The following is a 23142-nucleotide window of genomic DNA, read 5'->3' as shown; positions in this document are numbered from 1 at the left end:
GCTTGGTTATTTCCCCAACGCCTGGAGATCAGCGGTCACGATTATCATTCGGAAAAACGGCAAAGACTCCTACTCCGAACCAAACTCATACCGGCCGATCGCCCTCCTAAGTTGTCTGGGTAAGATCCTTGAAAAGGTGATTACCAGCAGAATTACTTTCTGGGCCGAGACACGAAACAAATTGGCTGATGGCCATATGGGTGGCCAAAGACAAAGATCTACAGACGACGCCTTACTAGTCCTTACCTCTTGGATCAAGGAAAGATGGCGGAAGGACGAGATTGTGACAGCTCTGTTTTTAGATGTCAAGTCTGCATACCCTTCAGTACATAGAGAACGACTCATCCATACCCTCAACAGACAAGAATGTCCTAACTATCTAATTCGCCTAGTCCAAGGTTTCCTTTCTGAACGCTCGACTAATCTTCGGCTTCAAGATTTCCTCTCTGAGAGATTCAACATCGAAAATGGGCTTCCTCAAGGCTCCCCTCTGTCTGTAATCCTGTACATCTTGTACAACTCCTCCCTCCTAGGACCGAAAAGCTTAGATCCAGCTTCCCAAACTCTCTCAATCGGTTTTATTGACAATGTAGTACATGTGGTTTCTTCCAAAACTCTAGAAACAAACTATTCCAAGCTTCGAACAGAAGCCGAGCGGTCACTACAGTGGGCCTCCAAACACGGAGCGATCTTCGATAAAAAGAAGGCCCAGCTCATCCATTTCACTAACAAACGCATTAAGGAGTCACCGATCTTTCAATTTGGACAAGCCTCTCTGCAACCGAGTCAAGCGGTGAAATGGTTAGGAGTATGGTTTGATTCCAAACTACTCTTCAATCATCACCTCAAACATGTCAAAAAGGTAGGCGAATTCACAATCCACCAACTCCAACGATTGAACAAGTGCTACTCTGGCCTCTCGCCCAGAGAGACGAGAAAACTTATTATGGCCATCCTCCTCCCTAGAATCCTCTATGGGAGTGTAGTATGGCTAACAGGTAAGACTGAAGGCAAAGCGTCCAAAATCCTAACCCAATTACAGAACGCAGCTCTTAGGATTGTGCTAGGAGCCTTCAAAGGCACCTCGATAGATATGCTGAACCACGATGCATACTTCACGCCGTTTACACTCATTGCAACGAAAAGACACCACACCTTTATGGCGAAAAGACTATCAGCCCCAGACGATCATCCAACGCAGAAATTCATTAAACACAAACTTACTCGAGATGCGCTCAAGCACAAAGGTCCGGTACGAGACACCTTAGATTTTCGGAGTTTCCAGAGTTTGGCAAAAGAGAAAGTAGAAACTATCTTCGCTCACTCGCTGGTCCCGTGGACAAGGAACCTAGGACAACTCTTCAACTTAGACAAATCAAAGGATGAAATCAAAGAATTGGTGCCTAAACAAGTAGAAGAAGAGGAGCAGAGAAACTCATTAATCATTTTCACTGATGGATCGGTAAGTGAAGAAGGAGGAGGAGCTGCAGCAGTCACCAAATCGACACACAAAACTCTCTCCATCAAATTCGAGGAAAATTTCTCGAACCATGAAGCGGAGCTTTTAGGTATAGTACAAGCCACTGAGCTGGCCAACAAACTTCTCAGACGTCGAGGTCCAGCGCTGAGCGACCTCGCCATCTTCAGTGATAATCAAGGAGTTTTGAGACTGATTCACAACACGCCGAGACAAAGTTCGGGGCAACACCTTGTAATCAAGATACGAACTAACCTGAGACGCTTACCCACTAACCCCAAGATTCGCCTTTATTGGACTCCAGGACATGTAGATATTGAGTTGAACGAAAAAGCAGACGAGTTCGCGAAGAAGGCCGCAGAGAACAGCGCGAACGCCATTTCGATCCCATCAAGCCTAGGCAGCATCAGGAAACGTGCAAATGAACAATTTAATCTTAAAAATGTGACGTTGATCCCAGGCAAGAACAAGTTTAGGACCAAAGCCAAAGAGATCTCAAAAAGCTTAATGGGTATGGAAAAAGGTGGGGCTGCAGCAGTCTTTCAGCTGCGAGCAAGACACAGCCCCCTAAATGATCATCTATTCAAGAGGAAAATTTCTGACTCCCCTCTCTGCCCACATTGTAAATTGAAAGAATCTACTGAACATTTCCTTTTATATTGCAGCCGCTACAAGAGAGCACGCAAACAATTCAGGAACCGTTTGAAGGAAGAGGGGATCAAAGTGAACTGGAACAATGCCAGTAAAATACTTGACGCCCCGAAAGTTTTCCCGTTTCTAGCTGATTTCATTCTCCAAACAAATCGCTTTATTCATTTTCATTCCTATACACAGGACAAAAAACCCAAGAAGGCGGCCACGAGACAGAATATCGAAAAGACCTAGGGTGTAGAAAATAGAATCTCCCTAAACAAAAACGCTTTTTACCAAGATTTACGTTCAATCCCTTTAAGGGTTCGGAGTCCTCCAGGTGCCGCCCTGGATACATAGGACTTCGAGATGTACATCGCCTACCAATCAAATGATGCCTATACGTAACCGAATCATGTTCAATCCCTTTAAGGGTTCGTCAACCTCCAAGTACCGTCTTGGACCCAAAGGTTTTCGAGACATTTTTCAATAGTCATAGTTGACTCTAAAAACAAGTTTGTTACGTATCCGATTTTGCTCAATCCTTTTTAGGTTCGCCAGCCTCCAAGCAACGTCTAGGATCAAAGGCTGGCGAGGCATTAATCGAGGGGTCTATTCTAGCTCTAAACACCAACTTGGCCAGCTTTCCTGCTCAAGGAGTACGCAAGAAGTTTCTTGAGTCTAATGACTCCAACATCTCATTAAAGAGATGGAGGAGGCCCATCGTTTTCCTTCGGGTGGGCCAAATGCCTAAAGATGGGTTCTTTTTTCCTTTAAAAAAAAAAAAAAGCCGTTTGAAAAAAAGAGGGTTTAATAGCTATAACAGCTTTGATTCATATAAATTTTCTCTCAAGCCCAAAAGTCAATGATCTTTCTTGTTCTCAATTAGATGGCCGTTTTTTCTAGGTGTACTAGTCATTTTCCATTGTATTGTTTAGATAGTGTTATATGCAATTAGCCAAAAAGCACTTTAAAAAAAAAAAAAAAAAAAAAAAAAAAAAAAAAACCGATTGAAACCCGGCTTCCAGAAAGCCCCCCGACCCCTATCCCGACTGCCTCAAACCCGCGGGAAGCCAGGGGTCCCCACGGATAAGATCGGGGGCTGGAGAACTAGGCCACCCCGCCCCCAAACCCTACGGGGCCCGCGATTTACTGGGGTCCCAAAAAAGCTGACCAAACTTGCACCACGAGGGTTTGGGGCTCAGGGAACCCTTGGGGTGTCCATTCCGGGGCTCAGGCTGAGAATCAAGGTACAAATTGAAAGATTGATAAAGTTGAGCATCCTTCATTGCCTAGCAGCTTGATCCAATTCATGGGGTTCCCATAACGAGGTGAGACTGAGTCAAATACATTACAATTTGTCAAGAACAATAAGGATCTTGCTATTTTTCATCTGCACAACAGACTTTGGGGTATGGCAAATGTGGTGCCCATATGGTTCTTTCACTTGCAATAGCATCCTTGGGTAGATCTTATTAAACTTGAGCAGTACAACTTTGATAAACCCCCGTAGGTTTCAAAACCCCATTTCCAATCAACTCTTGATCATTCATTCATATCAAAGGCAAACCAGCAATTCAAACAAAACTGGACAAAATCCACCGTTAGTACAATTTCCAAGTTTTGCACATGTGTCAGAAACCATCTCAAGGTTTGTTTGTGGTTCCCTTCATTCAAATTCCCAGTCATCCAATGGCTGCTTTGCCTGTTTCCACCCCATCTGCCAATCCAACTTTGCAAGTCAATCCACACCTACATATGTATGTGCCTCACCCAAATCTTCTTATTGATGGATCCAATGCACATCCTGTATGTATCTCCCTTTGACTTCGTCATTCTCCTTATCATCAAAATGTCAAACATTGACTAAGAATCAGAGTCCTAGCCGCATTCCTCCTTAACAGGATCCAAACCAATCTTCTGTCTCAAACAAAGTCACAATCTTTGCTCGATTCAAATCAATTTGCTCACTGAATCAAAATTAATCCTTTTACTTGATTGTAAGTACCTTTTTTCCCAATCAAAATCAAGCTCCCCATTGATATTCTTTCTGAATCTGAATTGAATGCTCAAATTTTATATTTAAAGAACATATTTTTCCTTGCCTTTCATTCTTCTAAGTCTTCACTGACTCATGATCAATTTTAAGGCAAATCAATCAATCCAAATGCAACATTGATTGAATTTTTGATTTTCAAATGTTATGGTTTTTGACCTCAATCTTGGTGTTTTATGTAATTCAAAGTAAGATTAACCCTAACCCTGTACCACTTTTGCTTGTGCAACTTTTGATTGTCATGATCTTGAACAAGGAGGAGGACAACCCCTCTGTTACGATATTAGATGTTATCTTGGTATGTGAGTCAAAGATCATTTTCCCTTATGTGGAAATTGAGGAGGTTAGAGTGGAGGTTGTATTCGGTTAGGCTAGAAGGAATGTTGTGTTGTGCGTTAGTGTAAAATTGATTGGTTGAACAAAGGGGTATGTAGGTAAACTGAACCCAGGGGTAAATGGAGGAATCATTTGGGTCATCTATTTTCTTTTTGTGTTTTTGTTTCCTCTCTTTTCTGCTTCTTTTCGTGTCGAAAAGAATCAGTGAGTTTTTCAATAATCATCAATTTGTTTCACTTTATGATCACTGATACATTACTTTTAACTTAGAACTGTTCATTTATAATCTGTTCTAATCATCTCTACGCGTGCTCTTCACGATTTACTTTGAGCTCGCAGGTAGTGATCTTTCTTCTGATTCACTTTGTTCATTTTAACTCTTTTCTCTGATCACACTTTTCTCTTTTATTTATTGTTGTGTTTGTGTTGTTAGGTTAGTGTTTCTTGTTCTCGTCGTAGACTAGCGGTCAAGCTATAGTCTTACGCGGAACCTGTTCCTCCAGGTTAGTAGCGTGTCGAAAAGAATCAAACTGTTCATTTATAATCTGTTCTAATCATCTCTACGCGTGCTCTTCACGATTTACTTTGAGCTCGCAGGTTAGTGTTTCTTGTTCTCGTCGTAGACTAGCGGTCAAGCTATAGTCTTACGCAGAACCTGTTCCTCCAGGTTAGTGTTTCTTGTTCTCGTCGTAGACTAGCAGTCAAGCTATAGTCTTACGCGGAACCTGTTCCTCCAGGTGTCCTTTTTATACTATACGCGTTTTCTAGCATTTAGTCTACTCAAGATTCATTGGAATCTCGAGAACAGCATCTTTGTCGAGAACTTTATATGGTAGCGAGAGTGCATACGATCTCTTCAACCCAATTACTTGTATGAGTTCATCTTTCGCCGATCAACTTGACGACAATTCTCTGGACAACTCTACAGTTACCAAAGGCTCAAGTTCTTCACATTCTACCGATTCTTTGAGAACGGCTCGCCAGGGATCACCAGATCCCGTGTCTTCAGACTCTCCTTCAAAACCTCCGAACCCAAAGGCTCCTGTGTTGACCACTATGGCCGATAATGTCGAGTCCAGAGTGTTTGGTGATCAAATCCAAAAGTACTCTCAAATCATGACGAATGCTCTAAGCAAATACAAGGTCTCGGACGATTTGACAGACGAAAACTACATTGAATGGAGCCAATCATTGATGGAAGTATTTCGGTCTCTGGAACTTCATCATTACGTCAAGATCAAAGGCTTTCGAAAGGCTTCACTGTCTGATGAAGAGCACGAGAAGACATGTTTCAATCTAACTACATACATCCTCAATAGATTAGATTCTGTGAACAAAGTCAGAACTCGCAACCATCTTACAGACCCTGAAGATGTGTGCGAAATCATTTATGATCCTTATCAATGTTGGACTTTTCTCAAAAGCTATCATAATCGTATTTCCGAAGATAAATTAGAAGCAGTCACCAAAGCTCTCTATTCGTGTCAAATTGCTAAAACTGACTCACTCACTTCCTTCGTCGACAAGTTTGAGAACCTAATTCGGGAATTCTATCGTCTAAAGGGCGAACTTTCCGATATTCAATCTGCCAGAATGCTTATGGGTGCTATCCCGTCTCTTTCGATCGAAACGAAAGAATACAACAACAATACGGTCGTTCCCTTGACTCGTGAGGGAGTTGGCTCGTATCTTCGCAAGTATGAAGAAAGGCACGGCTGGACTTGTGCAGCAATCAGAGAAGTCAACGCGGTTTCAGTTCGGCCTGCTAAGAAGGTTTCTGGCGAGTGTAGTCCCGACGAGTGTGTTGGACCTCATCTTGCTAAGAACTGTTGGTCCAAACCCGAGAATGCCGACAAACGACTGGCTTTCCTGGCTAAAATTCGAGGGAAATCCGGGGGTAGTAGCCCTGGTCCTTCTTCTTCTCAACCTACTTCTTCATCCTCTGTGAAAGGTGTTAAGAAAGTTTTTGATGCTAGTGTCAACAACGCATCGGCTAGCATGGCGTTTCTCTCACTGAACGTTGAATTCGTCGACGAAGAACCAAAAGATCCTGAAATCTCTCAAATGTCTCAAGTGTCAGCTTCACCTTCCGAATTCGAAGAAGACCCTGACATTAGTGCTTCGGTCTCTGCTGCTCTTTCATCCTCTAGAGATTGGGCCCTCCATGACACAGGTGCAACTCACCATATGTTTAAAGACAAGAAATTCTTTGATCTTTCCACCCTCATGAAGATCGACGACGCCAGCAAACGACTCAAATTAGCCGGTGGTGATATGTCTCTAGCTGTGCATAGCCGTGGAGTGGCGAAGTTATTGGCTGGTGATGAAACACCTTTTGAGCTCAAGAACAGCCTCTACGTTCCTGAACTCTCTCGTAATCTCATCGCTGGAGCTTTGTTGAAGAAACAGGGGGTGAGAGAATTGTTCCATGATAGCACGAATTTCTCCTTAGTTCTTAATGGTCTCGCTATTTTCAATGGATTCATCTCCGACAATAATCTCATGTTTATTCTACTCGAACCTGTGAGTGGTCTAAACTCTTCGTCAACGTCACCATCAGCAAATGTAACTGAAATCACTGCTTCACTTCAACATTGTCGCTTGGGCCATGTCAGCAACAAATACTTAAAGATGATGGCACGGCTTGATAGTGTGGAGGACTTTGAGTATCTTGAGGAAGATCTTGCTTGTGATATATGTGCTTTGTCCAAAAATACAAAACTACCACATAATAAAACTAGACCTTGTGCTCGTGTATTTTTAGAAAATGTTCATGTCGATTTAAGTGGGATAATCAGAACAACAGGTGTCAACAATGAAAAATATTTTATCTTGTTTTGTGACGATTACTCAGCTTTTCGGCATATTTATCCACTCAAGGATAAGACCAAAGAAGAGGTGTATGATGTGTTTATGTCTTACATTGCTGTCGCAGAAAGGCAGACGGGGTGTATGTTGAAACAATTTACGCTGGACAGCGGCAGTGAATTTCTGAACAATTTACTTGGTCCCAAGCTCAAGGAACTTGGGATCACACTTCATTTAACCTCTGGCCATGCTCCTGAGCAAAACGGTGTCTCCGAAAGAAGCATGCGCATCGTCAACACCAGAGCACAATCAATGATGTTGGAATCATCTCTACCAGTTCGCTTTTGGTATTTTGCATGTAGCACCGCAGTGTTTCTCACCAACCGTTGTGTAACAGCTGCTCTGGAAGGCGGTAAGACTCCCTTTGAGATGTGGTACTTCCGTAAACCATCTGTAAATCATCTCCGTGTTTTCGGTTGCCAAGCTTTTGGTCTAATTCGAAAAGAACTTCGTTCATCCAAATTTTTGCCTGTTAGCTTGGAGGGTGTATTGTTGGGTTTTGAGCAAGACAATTTTAACTATCAAATCTTCGACTTGTCTTCAAGAAATATTTATATTACTCATCACTCGACTTTCAATGAGGATGTGTTTCCTTTCAAGTCTCTTCCAACTATTCTTCCTGCTCAGCCTGCTGAGTCCGACAGAGGTTCGGTCAAAGTGCGTTTCTTTGACGACGAGGAAGAAGATCTTGAAGATATCATTTCCACTAAACCCTTACCAACACCCGAAAACATTCCCAATGTGACTTCCGAGACTGTGCTGCCAACAAAATCTGTTCAGGAAGCTCCTCGACGTTCGAACCGGTCATCGAAGAAAATTCATGATAGTCTTTGAGGAATGTGTTCGTCAGGATCTGAATTTGAAGATGACTTTATCACTGAATCATTCTTCGTGTGCCTTCCTCCCGAGTGCAATCTGGCTGATATTCATTCAACTCCCGATCCTAAGTTGTACAAGCGAGCTATGGCTTCAACTGACGCTGATTTGTGGAAGGCTGCCTGTGATAAAGAGTTTGCTTCATTGAGGGACAAGGAGGTTTGGATATTGGTTGATCGTCCAACTGATTGAAATGTAATCAGAGGTCTGTGGGTTTTCAGGAGGAAAATGTTGGTGGATGGTAAAATCAAATACAAAGCTAGGTTTGTGGCGATGGGTAATACTCAAATACCTGGTCAAGATTATGGCGAAACCTTTGCGCCGACTGGGAAACCTGGGTCTTTGTGTTTGCTTGTAGCTTTGGCATCAATCAATGGTTGGGAAATCCATCAGATGGATGCAGTAACAGCCTTTCTAAATGGTATCATACACGAAGAACTTTATGTTGAAATTCCCGAAGGATACCGTACTGCCTCAACCGTTGGAAAAGTCTGGAGAATGAAGAAATCACTGTACGGATTCAAACAATCTCCGAAAATCTGGCAAGACGATGTCAAAGGATTTCTCATTGAAATCGGTTTCTATCAATGTGAGATTGACCACTGTATTTACATCCGATCTGTGGGGAAGTTGTTCACGGCAGTATATGTACATGTCGATGACCTTGCAATCACTGGAAACGACATTGCTAAGTTCAAGGCCGAAATTTCATCCAAGTGGGAAATGGAGGATTTGGGCCTGGCTCATACGGTGGTGGGTATTCAAATTCAAAGGGTTGACTAGCATATTCCGCGGCGGGCGCCGCCTCAAAAAACTTTATCTGTCACTGTTCTCAAAACTCTTGCACATCATTACACACTCCATCCCTCCACACTGCTCTTTATCTTCATTACCATACTGTTTTATTTCCTTACCCAATATACTTGCCACCTGGGCATTACTCCAGCTGACATAGTCTTCCTATACCTTAAAGCGATCAACCTCAACCTACAGTGTTACATTGACTTCTCTTACAGCGTGTGTGTTGCTGTTGTCAATCCCGAAGTCTACATTCCTTCATCAGGTTACCATAGTAGCACCTCACGATTTTAGACCCAAGCTGTTTTCTCTCCGTTTTCAACTTAACTACCGACCTTACTCTCTCACCCTGAACTGAGTACCCTTTCCCTTACACAATGAAAACCAATCACACCATCAGCGTTGCAACTCTCACGAGACATCTGCTCCCAAGTTTTTCACTCGCGCACTCCCCTCCCTTACGGTCTGTTTCATACAACATGGTGAAGTAGGTATCTCACCACTCCTTGCTCAAACCACATGGCAAGATCTAAACTTTTCGCACGTGAATATTCAACCTCAAATCGTGATATTCACCTGACCCTGATCCAAACAAACAAATTATGTAGACCTACGAATTTCGAATCTATTAAAAAGACATTAAAATAGTAACACCAGACTTTCTGTGCCTTACGATCACACCAAGCAAAGATCTACCACATTTATAAATTTACTCGCTGAATGACCCAAGAAACCTTTGAAGATGATTGTTCCCTGTAGTCAAGATCATCATCAGTTCTACGTTTGCTCCAGTCAATATTGCTCCAAACATATACATACCATATCCATCAATAATGCTCTGTCATTGATACCTTGAATTCACTGTGCGCCTCTTGACAATTCTTCCTATGGTTTGTCACGAACGAAGCACTCAGATTAGATCATGATATGATTTCAAGACTTTGCAATTGAACGACTTACAGAAATATCTTGATACGTCCATTGATATTTGAAGTGACATTGAATCCCATGCTTCCTAAAGTTTTCAACCAAGTCTTGATCTTCCACCATCATAGAGGTCAAGAACACAACGTGGTTGAATCGGGCAGGTTTTACAAATGAACTAATAGTATGGGTGGATAACACGGTTCGCCAATAATCTTTTGAACGTAAATAAGAAGTTATCAAAACCTCCATGTTCTCAAACAACTTCAATTTTAACCATTCGATGTTCCTGCCTTTGCATTTTGCTTCAACAGAACGTATAACTTTTAGTCGTGGAAATTCCTTATGACAGGTATCTCTTGGAAGTGAAATAGGAATGCCTTTTAGGAATAGGTATTCAAGTGAGTCTTTTAAAGCTAAGATAACTGGATCGGGTCGCTTGTGACCATCGATCGGTACATACTCGAGAAACTTCACACCCTTGCCATGACCTTTGCAGAAATGAGTGATCGCATCTAAATTGCTTCGGTCAGATCTAATGAACAGGTGCTCTAAGTGCGGTAACGATCCAGGGTTCAAGTCGACCCGGTTCAAGTATGCAAAGTTGAGTGATAGCGATCGAAGCTGAGTAGTGACGTTGAGCAAATCCTTCAATGACCTAGAGTGGTTGACGTCAATCGCAAAATGGCTCCCTGCAATGATTAATTTGTCGAGGTATTGAGCTTGTTTGATAGCTTCTATCATAGTCGGAGCGAAACCAATTGAACCGTAAAAATCAAATTTTAAATCGGTCAAAGTGTCACTGCATAATTTGATGATCGCCTCTACATCTTGCATTTTCACCGACAATAAATCTACCCGTTCTTTGACTATTGTAATGTCATGAATTCCGTTTCGGCTGCTTCTCAACTCATCGAAATCTAGGTGAAATTCTAAATTTGGATATTCTGATTTATCAAAGCACAATCTTCGCACTGAAGACATAGTCGAGACGATCGTAGAGTGCTTCCAAGTTTCTTTGAAGCATTCAATCATTGAGGGTGCCGATAAAGTCACATCTTGATACGCACGTTGTAGAACCGCACCTGACCAAGCGCTGTTGATTAATCGTAATTGAAGTAACTCGCCGATGGCCGACCGATCTAAGAACGGTTTGTCGACAGTGTTCTCCCGCTCTGTAGTACTCGCTTGTTTAGATTCATGCATAAAATGATGTAGAATTAAGTCGATCACTTCGACTGGAAGCTCATTACCAACCATGATGTTTTTCTGCTTTATGAAGTTCAGCAATGGAATTAATGGTTAGCTAAGCGTCGTCTCCACATGCCAGTTATAAGCAAAGAAAACCAACACGTTGGGGTTACTGGGCTAGTTGTGGTTGAGATATTCATGTTGGGGTCGGAGCCTTAAACATCTGCCATTTTCTGACACGCGACATCTGGGCAAATCAATAGTAACAGTAGTACCAAGATGAAAGTTTACACTCACTCGCTTATATTCTTAGCTCGTGCTCGCAATTGAGCACTTTCCTTGCTCCCCATGGTACCGGCTACCCACCAGCATCGAAGTTGGGAGTTTCAGTCCCAGAGATCCCATTGTCAAGCTCTTTGTACTTCATGCCAGGCTGAGAGACACGCCAAAACAAAACAGAGCGCTGAAACTTTTACAACCAATCTTAGTATTACCAAAGTCTACAAACTTCACAGGCATCACATCGTAGTCACTCACAGGCAAAGATGGCAGAGTAGGATATGTAACAAAATTAGTGAACGTACCCGAAAAGACAGCCCTCAAACCGAGCGCGGGAGCACTGGTTTTGCAAGCACGAGAGATGGTCAAATCCCGAATTGTGATCCTTCCTCAAGCGTATGTAGGCGCGGGTGTTGTCTGCGATCAACAGTGCAAGAATTATAAGAGTCTGTCAGAGTTAGTCATCCTCAATGTGATGATGAATCCACTCCCGTTACGCAATCATTTTACATTGTCTCCACATTGCGAAAATAGGTATGTTATGTCACAAAGCCACTTACCAAAATAGAGCCGAGGTGCGATTGATGAAGATTGATGACTCCAGTTTTCCAGAGCGTTGGAACCTTGATATCATTAGTCATAGTCACACCGATCCACCGCAAACCCATTCCACCAGCGGTCAGTTTGAAATGTTATTAATTTTTAAGCATAACTCCCCGCTTATGACTCACCCCACGCTTATTGAACTGATTGGTGCAAAGACAGTCAGTAATCGTTCATTTCCTCAGTTGAATCAACAGAATGCTCACTGAGTATCCCCGATTTTTCCGCATAATCCCGATTCTTGTTCAACTCCTCCTCGAACTTATCAATGGTCAAAGGTTATCGACAGTAAAAAAATCCCCCGATTTCTTTACGGTTTCGCCTGGTCAATCGACGAAATCCCTACCCCGCGAAGCCAACTTACCTGATTAGTATCCTTGAGCAGTTGCGAATTGATTTCGCAGCTGTTTTGTGCGTCGAGCGGAACTATTGCGCGAAAAGTAAGGCACTGGAGACGTGGCAGGTATTGTTTGACCGTGAAAATTTGAACATACATATGACAAAAATGAACAGGTAAGCCCGAGCCTTCGGGTGAGACAGTGTAGACCCGACCCGTTTTTTCAACCTCCACCAATTCGAGATCGTCGGCCTACTTTTTTGACCACTGAGCTCTTGTGCTCGTGATCACAAACATTTTATCCTCCCCACGGATCTGCTCGCAAGCAGAGAACATGGGTCTTAGTATAACATTAGTTTGATAAGTGTAATGACAGTCTATTTGACGAACTCGAATGAGATCATTGAAGTTCAATATATCGGGAATTTGAGCTCAAGCGTTGCACCGTTAATTTATGTCTGCAATGGGTCTTTGTAGGACGAAACCAGAAGGGTGCCCGAGGGGAAAATCGAGATCAAAGAGATCCTGTTCTAGACATGACTGAAATTGTGTGCACATTACCAAACAAACCAAGTTCATGACCAATTCAATTTGGTCAATCTGTATCCCCTTGGCGCTTCAAAAATGGTAGCATTTTAATTCGAGGACTCATTGCGCTCAAAAACGTAAGAAACATAAATCAACGCACACACATCATAAGTTACCACAAACACATTAATTTGTAAACAACGGTTTACTTCAGCGAACCATGGGTTTACAAATTCAACATCTCATCCAAAGTCTGACAAGTCTTGAAATGTGTACGCGTAAATTTGTCCGCTCACAAAGCAACTTTTTAGAAGATCACAAAAGGCAAGATTCATATTGTCCCACGTTGTCAGTACATCAAGCTTGAATCTCATCTGACACCATGAACAATATCTAATTTTGAAGAACCGGGTGAAACACAATGTTTTGTGTAGTCAAAATATCTTCATTTGAAACAATGCAAACATGCACGTTGGCAGCCGACGTGCACCGCGAAAGAGCGACATATAACTGCCCATGAGCAAATACTGGGTTTGGTAGAAGAACTGTCACCCTTTCCAAACTCTGCCCCTGACTTTTATTTATTGTCATGCAGAAAGCAGGAACCACAGGGAATTGATAACGATAAAACGGAATGGGGCAGTTTTCGTTGCCTTCGTGATGTAGCCGAATTTTTGGTAAGCTGATTGATGTCCCTTTCAATTCGCTGGTCAAGATTCAGCATTGCAAAGCGTGCTCTTGATAGTCAGTGATGAGCAGACGGGTACCATTGCAGAGTCCCTCTGCCAGTTGAAGGTTCCTTAACACCATCACTGATGCTCCTACTTTCAGGTTCATCGTGTATGATGGGAATCCAGGAAAGTTGAAACTGTTGAGCACATCGACCGAAACCGGGTCACAAAACGCTTCATCCATGTCATCTCGCGCCGTCGATACGTGATATTCCGTAGGCAAAGATTCCATAACATGATTATTGATCATTGACATTGTTTCGTTCACCGGCGTTATTACGCAACAACTTGAGTATAGCTCCGTTAAATTATTCCAGTCCCGAGCCTCAATCAGGTCTATGGCTCCATTGTACTCGGTGCTCACAAGCTCAGGATTAAAAACCGATGGTGGTTGAATGACAGACACGTTGCAAAACATCAAAGGAACACTTGCAGTGTAATCTTGTTGGAGCTCTCCGGACCCCAATCGTAATAACCAGGCAGCAAAGTTTGTGTTGGCAGGGTCTGGGCGAGAGAGTGTTCCACCGAGGCGAATGTTCAAAGTCAATGCGAATCGTTCAATGTGATTCCAGAGATAAGACGCTTTGAGACTCGCCGCTGCTTGTTGCATAAGATTTGATCGTCTTACAATAGGGAGCGTTTGTCGAAAGTCGCCGGCAAATAAAACAACTTTTCCTCCAAAGGGTAAGTCGATTCCAGTCAAATCACGAATCGTCCGATCGACGCATTCAATTGCGTGCTTATGCTGCATTGCCACCTCATCCCATACGATGAATCTTGCTTCCCTCATGCTACGCCCAGCCCTGTCCCTCGAAGATACCGCGCAGACGGACTCCGCATCCACCGTGATTGGAATCTTGAATGCGCTGTGTGCTGTCCTACCTTTTATAAAATAATAAGAGTGAAGCAATACCAGCTGCAGAAACCGCCTGAAATTTAAAATCGTGCGCATTGCAGTAGTGCAAGATGCAGTTCAGAACGAACGTCTTGCCAGTACCCCCAGGACCGTCCAGAAACGCAAGGTAAGGCGCATTGCTCTTCAGGGCATCGACGATTGGTCCAATGACAGACCGTTGTTCTAGAGTCAAGAGTTGCAACATTGCTTCAAACTTACGCTCGCTCTCGACGGGATCAATTTGTCGATTCCGGCTAGTTGTAGCAACTCCAGGAAGCTCCAAATCACATGTCAATCTTTCGTTTACTGGGTCTAAACCCACGGAACCAAGGTTTGATTCCATCGAGAGAAGAATTTTTTTGAGTTCACGCAACCCGTACACTACACAAAATGTAATCTTTACCTGGCGGTAAAGAAAACTACTGACATAGAAAAGTCCTGAGGCAACAGGAAGAGAGCTAAAAATCTGAAAAAATATGCACCTTGTTCCTAGATGTTGGAGCGTCATGATGAGTATTTTTTTGTATTTTACACACGGACATTGGTTAATGTACTAACAATAAAGGCTGAGAATCATCAAAAACCCACCTGTAACAATACCTGAAATTTGGCCCTTGATTTTGAAGACAGGATTTTGAAATCTTCAAACATCAATAACTTTTGCAGTTCTGAATCAAATCACTCGATTTGAAGTGCATTAAAAAGGTGAGCCTTTCCTCTACATTTTTCATTCAGACATCACATCTGTAGCTGGTCTCAAAAAGATCCTACAGAGATATTCATGCAGAACTGTTTGAACATATGTAGAGTGTTTAAATGACTAGATAGCACCTTACTAACATTATGAAGTGTGAAGGAGATTAGTTCAGCTTTTGAATGAACCAAAAATCGAGTTACTTGGAGCAGAATTGCAAAAGTTATTGAAGTTTTCAGACCACAAAATATTGTCTTCATACTCATGACCCAAATTTCAGGTATTGTTACATGTGAGTTTTTGATGATTTTCAGCGTTTATTGTTAGTACATAAACCAATATCTGCGTGTAAAATACAAAAAAATACTCATCATGACGCCCCAACATCTAGGAACAAGGTGCATATTTTTTCAGATTTTTAGCTCTCTTCCTGTTGCCTCAGGACTTTTCTATGTCAGTAGTTTTCTTTACCGCCCGGTAAAGATTACATTTGGTGTAGTGGTAGTTCGTAATTTGCTCAGCTGTTGGCTTGATGCTCGAATTTAGTTGCCTGATCTGATACTCACAATCGTCAGACAAATTGTTGATGTGGTCTGCCCATAGTTTTTTAGGATCGGCTGGCGAGCTATGGACCAAAATAATTGCAAACATACGGCGCAATTGACTGCCCGTCTGCCACACTGCTGCCTCAGTAAGACCAACGCTGCCACAGTTACTATACTAGTATAGTATTGGGGATACCAAGTATAGTATCTCCTTTGCAATACTGCAAAAAAAAGGTATCAGTATAGTATCCTAAAAAGATACTATACTGGATACAGTATCCAAAACCAGGATACCTAAAAACCTCAGGGTCCAGTATAGTATCTCCTGTGGATACTTCAGATACTCGCGGGTATCCTCAGGTATCTGCAGATACCCAATAGTATCTTGAGCAGATACCAAGTATCTTTAGTATCTACATTTGGAAGAGTATCAGATACTAGTATCCAATTTTAAGATACTGTCTTTCAGCACCTGGGAGTATAGTATCTGGTTTCCGATATTAAGTATCTGGATACTATACTTTCAAAAAAGATACTATACTGCAAGATACTGATACTAGTATAGTACCTGTGGCAGCGTTGGTAAGACTATTATGATAGTGACGGTCAGACAGCAACAGACCAAGCTGATCCGCGGCTTCTCGAAACGTGCTGTAGATAATTCCATCGACAGTGCGGAGGTCCTGAAATGATTTAGGTCCGCTGATGTTTGATAATAATAGCCTTAGATAGTATACATCACCCCTCTTGATGTTCGCAAAATACACTCGGTCGATTGCGATTGACTTATTGGCTCGAGGTTTTAGTCTCCTTGCTTTTTTGTCCCAGGTGAAGTGTCGCGTGATTTCTTGGTATTTGAGCCTTCGAATTGTTCCGTCAGCATAGGGGAGTTTAGTGTTCTCACGACAATGCCGCAAGAATTCCGTCAGGGTTGTTCTTTCAGCTCTCCCACTCTCGAGTTGCCTGCGTAATCCTGCCTCATCCTGAAAGTATATGGTCTGAGAGTCCTCTAAATGTAAAGCCAGGCGTTGAACCGATGGATAGCGCCCTGAAATCGGAAATCTAAGAAGTCGCCATATGGCTGAAGTCAAGCGTTAATGACAGTACTTCTGATTATCATAATCCGGATATCTTACCTTCAGGAGCAGAAATATATCGTGCATTTAGGAACGCCAAAATTTCATCTTTGCTGGCTTCGTCTTCAATATTCGCCATCGTCCGGTCATGACCTTTCAATATATACTTGAACAAGTACTTGATAGCTCGTATGCTCCCGGCAACCTCCACATTTATGTGACACCCGAACTTGAGCAACAGAAACCGATTATACGGCACCACGTTGCTGTTCTCGTACCTGATTTTACCCTTGTTAAAGTGACGGCCATTGTTGGGCCGCTTGTAAGTCGGATAAGAGTCCTCAGGCATTGAAGTCGTTTCGCAAAAGGGCCTTGGGTAACCTCGAGTACATGCAGTCCCAATCCAACACGGATATTTTTCGCAAGGACCATGCAACATATGTTGCGTCACCAAATCGAACAAAGTGGATTCTGTATCCGGGTCTGGCAGTTGTGCCGAGATTAAGCAATCGACATCGTTCGTTGACACCGGACGTGAATCGGGGTGCAGGAATAAGATCAAATGACAGTGCGGTAAACCTCGTTTTTGGAATTCAATCGAGTAAACGTAAGCTAAGCAAACACCAAGTCGGTCACGTTTGGTGACATCATCGAGCAATTCAAGCAACTTGAGAGCAAAAACCCGTGCCACTAAATCAGGGCGGTCTTCGTGAGTTTGTCCAGGTTCTAGTTCCGACGTGATTTCATCCCATCGAGGATTCGCAGTCATTGTAATAAACAGACTTGGGTTGCCAAACTCCGCTACCAAGCTCATAGAGTCTTGATATAATTGTTTGAGATGCCTGGGGCCTCCGATGAAACTGGATGGTAAAACAATCCTCTGGCCAACGACTTGATCCTCGGTTTCGTCACCTAATGCCTCAATCGCACCTTGGTACATTTCGGCTCGAATTTCATTTTGATGAAATCTAAGGTACTGCAATCTTGAGTGTTCTACGCAAACGTACATGTCGACGGCGAATTCCTGGAACAACCTTCCCGAAGCTAGAATGACAGACCATTCTGGCCGCCTGAACAGAAGATACGCGAACCAATCGAGATTCGAGACGTCGCCTTCAGGATCTGGAGAAACAGAATGGTCAATGCGTGACAGAATCTCACAAGGCGCAAAGAACCTACTCGAAGGGGTCGGATTACTGAAGTGCTCGTGCCACATTTGGGAACCGTAGAGAAAAAGAAGAGGATATCTCAGCGCGAAATATCCAGTGTGTAACTCGGAGATTCGCTGTCGCGCACCGCACTGTCGGACTAAGACAATGTCACGCTGCTTCGCCCCAACTCGTCCATCACCATCAATGATCGCGGCTACCTCATTCGCCGTTGGCAAGTTGTAACGACGATGGTCGGATCCTGGGGCGAGGATTGTTTTGATTCGTAGCGTCCGCACAACTTCATTGTTACAAATCGCTGCTGCAGACTTGAAGACTTTCGCGTAAGGATTGTGTTGATACATGAATTCTTGAAACAGTAAGAGGATTTCTGGGTCCACTCCCTCCACTCCTGATCGGCGGGACCTAAGACGCGCCTCCGTTTGCCCCCCACCTCCGTAAGTGAAAATCTGACCAAATCCGGGGTCTCCGCCGGGAAGCGTCATAAGTGAATTGATATTGTGTGAGAGTTGACCACTTATTCTGAAGATATAGTGACCCGCCTGCCCTACTACATCGCCATCGAGACTCATGCCGAGAGAAGTAAATGATAAGGCATTGTTATACTTTTGAATTTTGATGCGGAAATTTTTGGAACCTGCAACATTCACCAAATCAGTTTCTGAATCACCAACAGATTGGTTTACTGGCGCCTACAATCATCAGTTCCTTCCAGCAGAGCACGGAAGAACGCCGGGACTGGTTCGGCCACGGATTGTGGGAAGTACTTTAGCGGTAGTTCTACGTCTCCATGGCGACAACAATTGCCAAACGTGGCGCGCGGGAGTCGAGCATCCTTTACGCGGCGCTCAAGCCTCCACCTGTAAGCCCCACATCCTTGACACTGATCAGTTTGGGTGCCAAGGTTGAATGGGATTTCATTCCGAAATCGGTGCCGAAGATTGGCTTCAGATCCTAGTTGTTCGGACCGTATGGCACGTCCTCGCGCAACCCTCCTTGGTGCCATTTCGAACAGAGAGTAATAAAATCGATTCTTAGTAGGAACCAAGAGTCAGACGAATAGTATGTTTTCTAAGTGCACACGCACATTAGCTTGAGCCCAGTCCAGAGCTATGGTTTCCCATAACTCCACTCGCATACCTCATTCCTGCCGCCAATGTTGTTTATTCAAGTTGCACCCGAAGAAATCTGCGATTATGCTTTGGAAGTCAGTATACCCCCAGTTTGGCAATCTGGCGAGACATTTAATCTTTCCAAGCGACTTGTGCTTACATTGAAAATGTTTGCCACCGCGCGTGAATAAATCGATTCGGCGATGGTTACCCAATAGTCAGAATTCGAAGTTATTCACTCTCGTCATCAGACCCGGCCGCACGCTTAGACGACATGTTGACATGTGTCTTTGTTCCTGTTGTCCAGCACCTGGTTTTATCGTGTATTCAGTCCCTTCGATTACTGCTGAGATCGTATGACTTCTCGTAATCCATGCTTGTGTCCATTATGTCTACACGAGAAAACCTGCCTAGCTCGCTGCACTCGCTAATCGTCTGCAAGAAGGGGTCCCTTAATGTGGTTTCAACGATCAACAATAATGTTGACATTCACGGTGCCGATCCAAATCAAGACTTTTGCTCAACGACTCATCTTGTCGAGCTTCGTGGCGGGTGTGTTTCTGTTCGGTAGGCTATTGTTTATCGTGAATTCGCGATTGTTACCCTCAGTTCCGAAGCTTTGATGAAACATACAGTCCCATCTGCACACCCTCAATCATAAAACGAATCGCCTTCGCTCGTGGACCAGATTCCAACGAAACGAAATTGAAACCTGAGCCCGTATCCATTGAACTGTTGAAACATCATGAAGTCAGTTTTTGTTCGGTGGCTCAAAGATCGGACAGTTATGCTTGTAGAAACGAACCTCGGTCATGTTGCTTGTCATGATCATGGTCAAACTCGTTGCGGCGATCTTCATCTCGAGTTACCCGGGCTCGTTTTCTTTGGCCTCGGTTCGTGTAGTCAAAGAGGGCAAGGGTGATTATCAAAAACACCCACATCGTCGAAATGTGAAGTATCTACAACGTTGTGACCACGATTCTTGGTCCTATGGTGTCATCTCGCGATCTACAATATCATGAAAGCGAAGGATCAGGGTTCAGTTGAATGCTTGTCAATCAGAGTTCAGCCTCGTGGACTTGTTATTGACCGTTAGATTGTTTGAAACGTCTTACCCATAACTACTTTGGGTTCTGAAAGCCAGGCCTAGCCAGGCTTCTTTCAGTATCGCTGCAAGAATCAACATCGGTGTAATAATGAGCGCTTCACATCTCAAGTCTTCCATTCTGACCTGTACAGAACTCATACCGAACTGTGATCGAGTTTCATTGGCAATGTTTGAGTATCACACACGTCTGCCTTCCCGAGGCACTCGTGATCTTATGACATGGTATTTATGTTTCATTCAAAGTGGAAATTACAGTTCTCAGGTCTGACAGCCAAACCAGACCCTTTCAAGACTATGAGCTTACCAGTAATAGTATTGAACATCCTTGAATTTCATTTTGTTCGCCTCCCTCCGCACATGACCGCGCGTCAGCCAGCCTTAGCGTCAATAATTTTAACGGTGATAAGCCAACTCCGAAACTTAAGAAGTCTTGAACCGGGCATGCTGCGCGGCTACCCTCAGAATCGATTCCAAAATGGTGATCACCCTACTGATGGGATCACTTTGCACCAAACTCTTAACTCGTAGCCGGATGATCTGCTTTTCTGATCTTCCGGCTGGGTCACACGCCTCAATACACATTGGGCTCACGCCTTACGTACTAATCGTTAAACCATGCAATGGCATCCCTCAGGCAATCAAAATCTTCGAAAGAAACATTGTCTTCTATACGTTCCATCCAAACAAAGTTCATGACGAATAAGCGGCAAAACATATAATTGTTTCAGAGTTGACAACTCCTTGTAATCATACCGAATGTTAGGCATCAAACAATACAGTATAACAATAGGGGACAATAGTCGCACATAGAGTTTGGTCACGGAATCTCAGAATCATTGAGATGTGCTTCATAAGACAATAGCCTTCACGTCATTTTCTTCAATTTTGATCACCAGCAAAGTCCCTTGCACAAACTGCACAAAGATGATTCAAAGGGCAACATCTTTCTGGCATCTATCAGCACGCAGCAGTCTCTGTAACACATCAATGGTCAGGGTCACACCGTTTTTGGGCTGTCTGACTTGGACGACATGGGGTGCTTACCATCAACTCCGAGTACGATAATTGAGATCTGAAGTGGCACCGTATTCCATAAACTTCAAAGATTTGAGCCAAAGCAAGATCTTGAACATCAACATTGTCATCGCTGATAAAAATGATGTCTTTGAACCAAGGTGCTGAAGTGAGCGACCCCCCGGTGTAGTTTCTTAACATCATCCCCCAATAGTCATTCGAGGTATCGTAGCCAGTAATCAGAACCTCCATGTTTTGAAAGAATCGTGAGTTAAGCCATTCCAGATCCCTGTGCCCACTCGTCGAGTCAAGAGCGCGAATCACTCGTAATTTTGGGAAGCTTATATCGAGAATGTCGGCCGGCAGGGAGTCTGGTATCTGGTCCGTGAACAGAAGCTCGAGTGAATCACGCATGGCCCAGATCATTGGATACGTTTGATCACGGTCTTGATGGGGTAAATATTCCAACGATTTGATATTCTTGCAATGAGATTCACAGAGGTGAGTGAGTGCATCTTGGTTGTTGGGGTCGAACGTCACCGACAGATGTTCGAGATGGCGCAATGAATCGGGACTTAAGTTCAACCGTCGGAGAAACTTGATTTCAAGCACAGCCCCCATCTACTGGGCTCTGGCAGGCCAGTGACTACCACGGCATTATGAAAGATTCATGAAAGCTTCAGAAAGAATTGACAGAAGCTTCATGCAAGCTTCAGAGAAGCTTCAGGAAAGCTTAAAAAGAGCTCAAGATGATGCCTGAACACATCTCAACAGGTCTCCAGACCAAAACACAAATTATGTGGCTGCTGACTGGCAAACTTGGGGGACCCATGACCTTCAAGAAACATTTTGTGTGCCCTCAACTCTCAGAGATGGACGGGATGTATCACAGCAAACATTTTCCGTTTTTTACCAGACCACCCAGAACTGCCCTCATAGTTGCCTCAGCAACATATGTCAAGGAGTCCTTGGATGCCCCCCACAAGGAAAAGCGCACCCAAAGATACCTCTGAGGCAAATTTTGGCCATCACAGTTGCCTTGGATTGGACCCTCGGCCGGAGCTTCCCTTGGAGTGGAAGTCCAAGAACTCCTCATATTTTTGCATATATGCTGGCTGTGCATATATGCCTCATGAAGTAAAGGGAAGTTGTGACATGTTTGACAAATGGGAATCAGGGCTGGTTGCCCAAAGAAGATGGATTTGGGAACAACACCCAAAATAATCCAATTGAATGTGACTTTTCGGACACTTTGCATGTCGTAACCAGGGGCAAACATATCTGACCCAATACCCAATACGATATGAAGACCAAAAAAATCTCGCAGCTCATATTGTATTGCCCAAACAATAACAGTGGATAAAATATGGAATTTGTAGCAAAAGTGCCATTTCAACTGCAATTGGGGTTCAAAGCAGTCAATTTATGAGGTGATCTCATGTCGGTTCAAGCCTGGATATTGTATTGCCAATACCCGACATGAAAAAAGGTGCTCCACATGTGGGGTCAGCTGAACCAATATGAGAAAATCCGACTTTTTGTGTCAGATTGCCAATACAATACCAATAAGATATCAACATCTGTGTTGTATTGGTTTGATCAGTCATTGTTGGGAGAGAATGCAAGAGGCAGGTTATGAAAGGTGTTCATCAGAATTCAATCAGAAAAGGATCAAGCAACCAAGGGAGCTCAAACAAAGTAGTTGAAGTGCGGAGGGTGAATTGTGACCAAACAAAGAGGTCAGAAAATGTTTGCAACCTTTTTATAATCATTCAAGTTCATCCATTTCTATTAGGGACAAATATTTTTCTATGAATTTGGACATTATCATTACAAATCTTTGTTCACTCAACTAACTTGTGAGCAAAGTCATTGACCTGTTGACTGAGTTGGTT

At 43.4% G+C, this 23142-nt stretch overlaps 3 protein-coding genes across 3 annotated transcripts; 2 read left to right on the top strand and 1 right to left on the bottom strand.

Annotated features, from left to right (window-relative positions):
• Positions 1–5555: 5555 nt before the first annotated feature.
• MELLADRAFT_103084 (uncharacterized protein) lies at positions 5556–9335 on the top strand (the record flags this gene model as incomplete). The annotated part of the gene is made up of 4 exons (XM_007406184.1): positions 5556–5602; positions 5924–6327; positions 6385–6574; positions 9260–9335. 4 exons carry the CDS (start codon positions 5556–5558, stop codon positions 9333–9335), a joined length of 717 nt encoding a protein of 238 aa, XP_007406246.1.
• A 202-nt stretch (positions 9336–9537) lies between these two features.
• Positions 9538–11225, bottom strand: MELLADRAFT_103083 (uncharacterized protein; the record flags this gene model as incomplete). Its single annotated transcript, XM_007405888.1, has 3 exons — positions 9538–9570; positions 10002–10345; positions 11036–11225. The coding sequence occupies 3 exons, from the start codon at positions 11223–11225 to the stop codon at positions 9538–9540; spliced, it is 567 nt and encodes a 188-aa protein (XP_007405950.1).
• An 8288-nt stretch (positions 11226–19513) lies between these two features.
• Positions 19514–20761, top strand: MELLADRAFT_103082 (uncharacterized protein; the record flags this gene model as incomplete). The annotated part of the gene is made up of 3 exons (XM_007406185.1): positions 19514–19677; positions 19761–19875; positions 20477–20761. The coding sequence occupies 3 exons, from the start codon at positions 19514–19516 to the stop codon at positions 20759–20761; spliced, it is 564 nt and encodes a 187-aa protein (XP_007406247.1).
• Between the last annotated feature and the right edge of the window lie 2381 nt (positions 20762–23142).

This window comes from Melampsora larici-populina (assembly GCF_000204055.1).
Source record: "Melampsora larici-populina 98AG31 unplaced genomic scaffold MELLAscaffold_5, whole genome shotgun sequence".
NCBI classification, from domain to species: Eukaryota; Fungi; Basidiomycota; class Pucciniomycetes; order Pucciniales; family Melampsoraceae; genus Melampsora; species Melampsora laricis-populina.
Note: the sequence above shows the minus strand (reverse complement) of the source record. Positions and strands in the feature narration are given on the sequence as shown.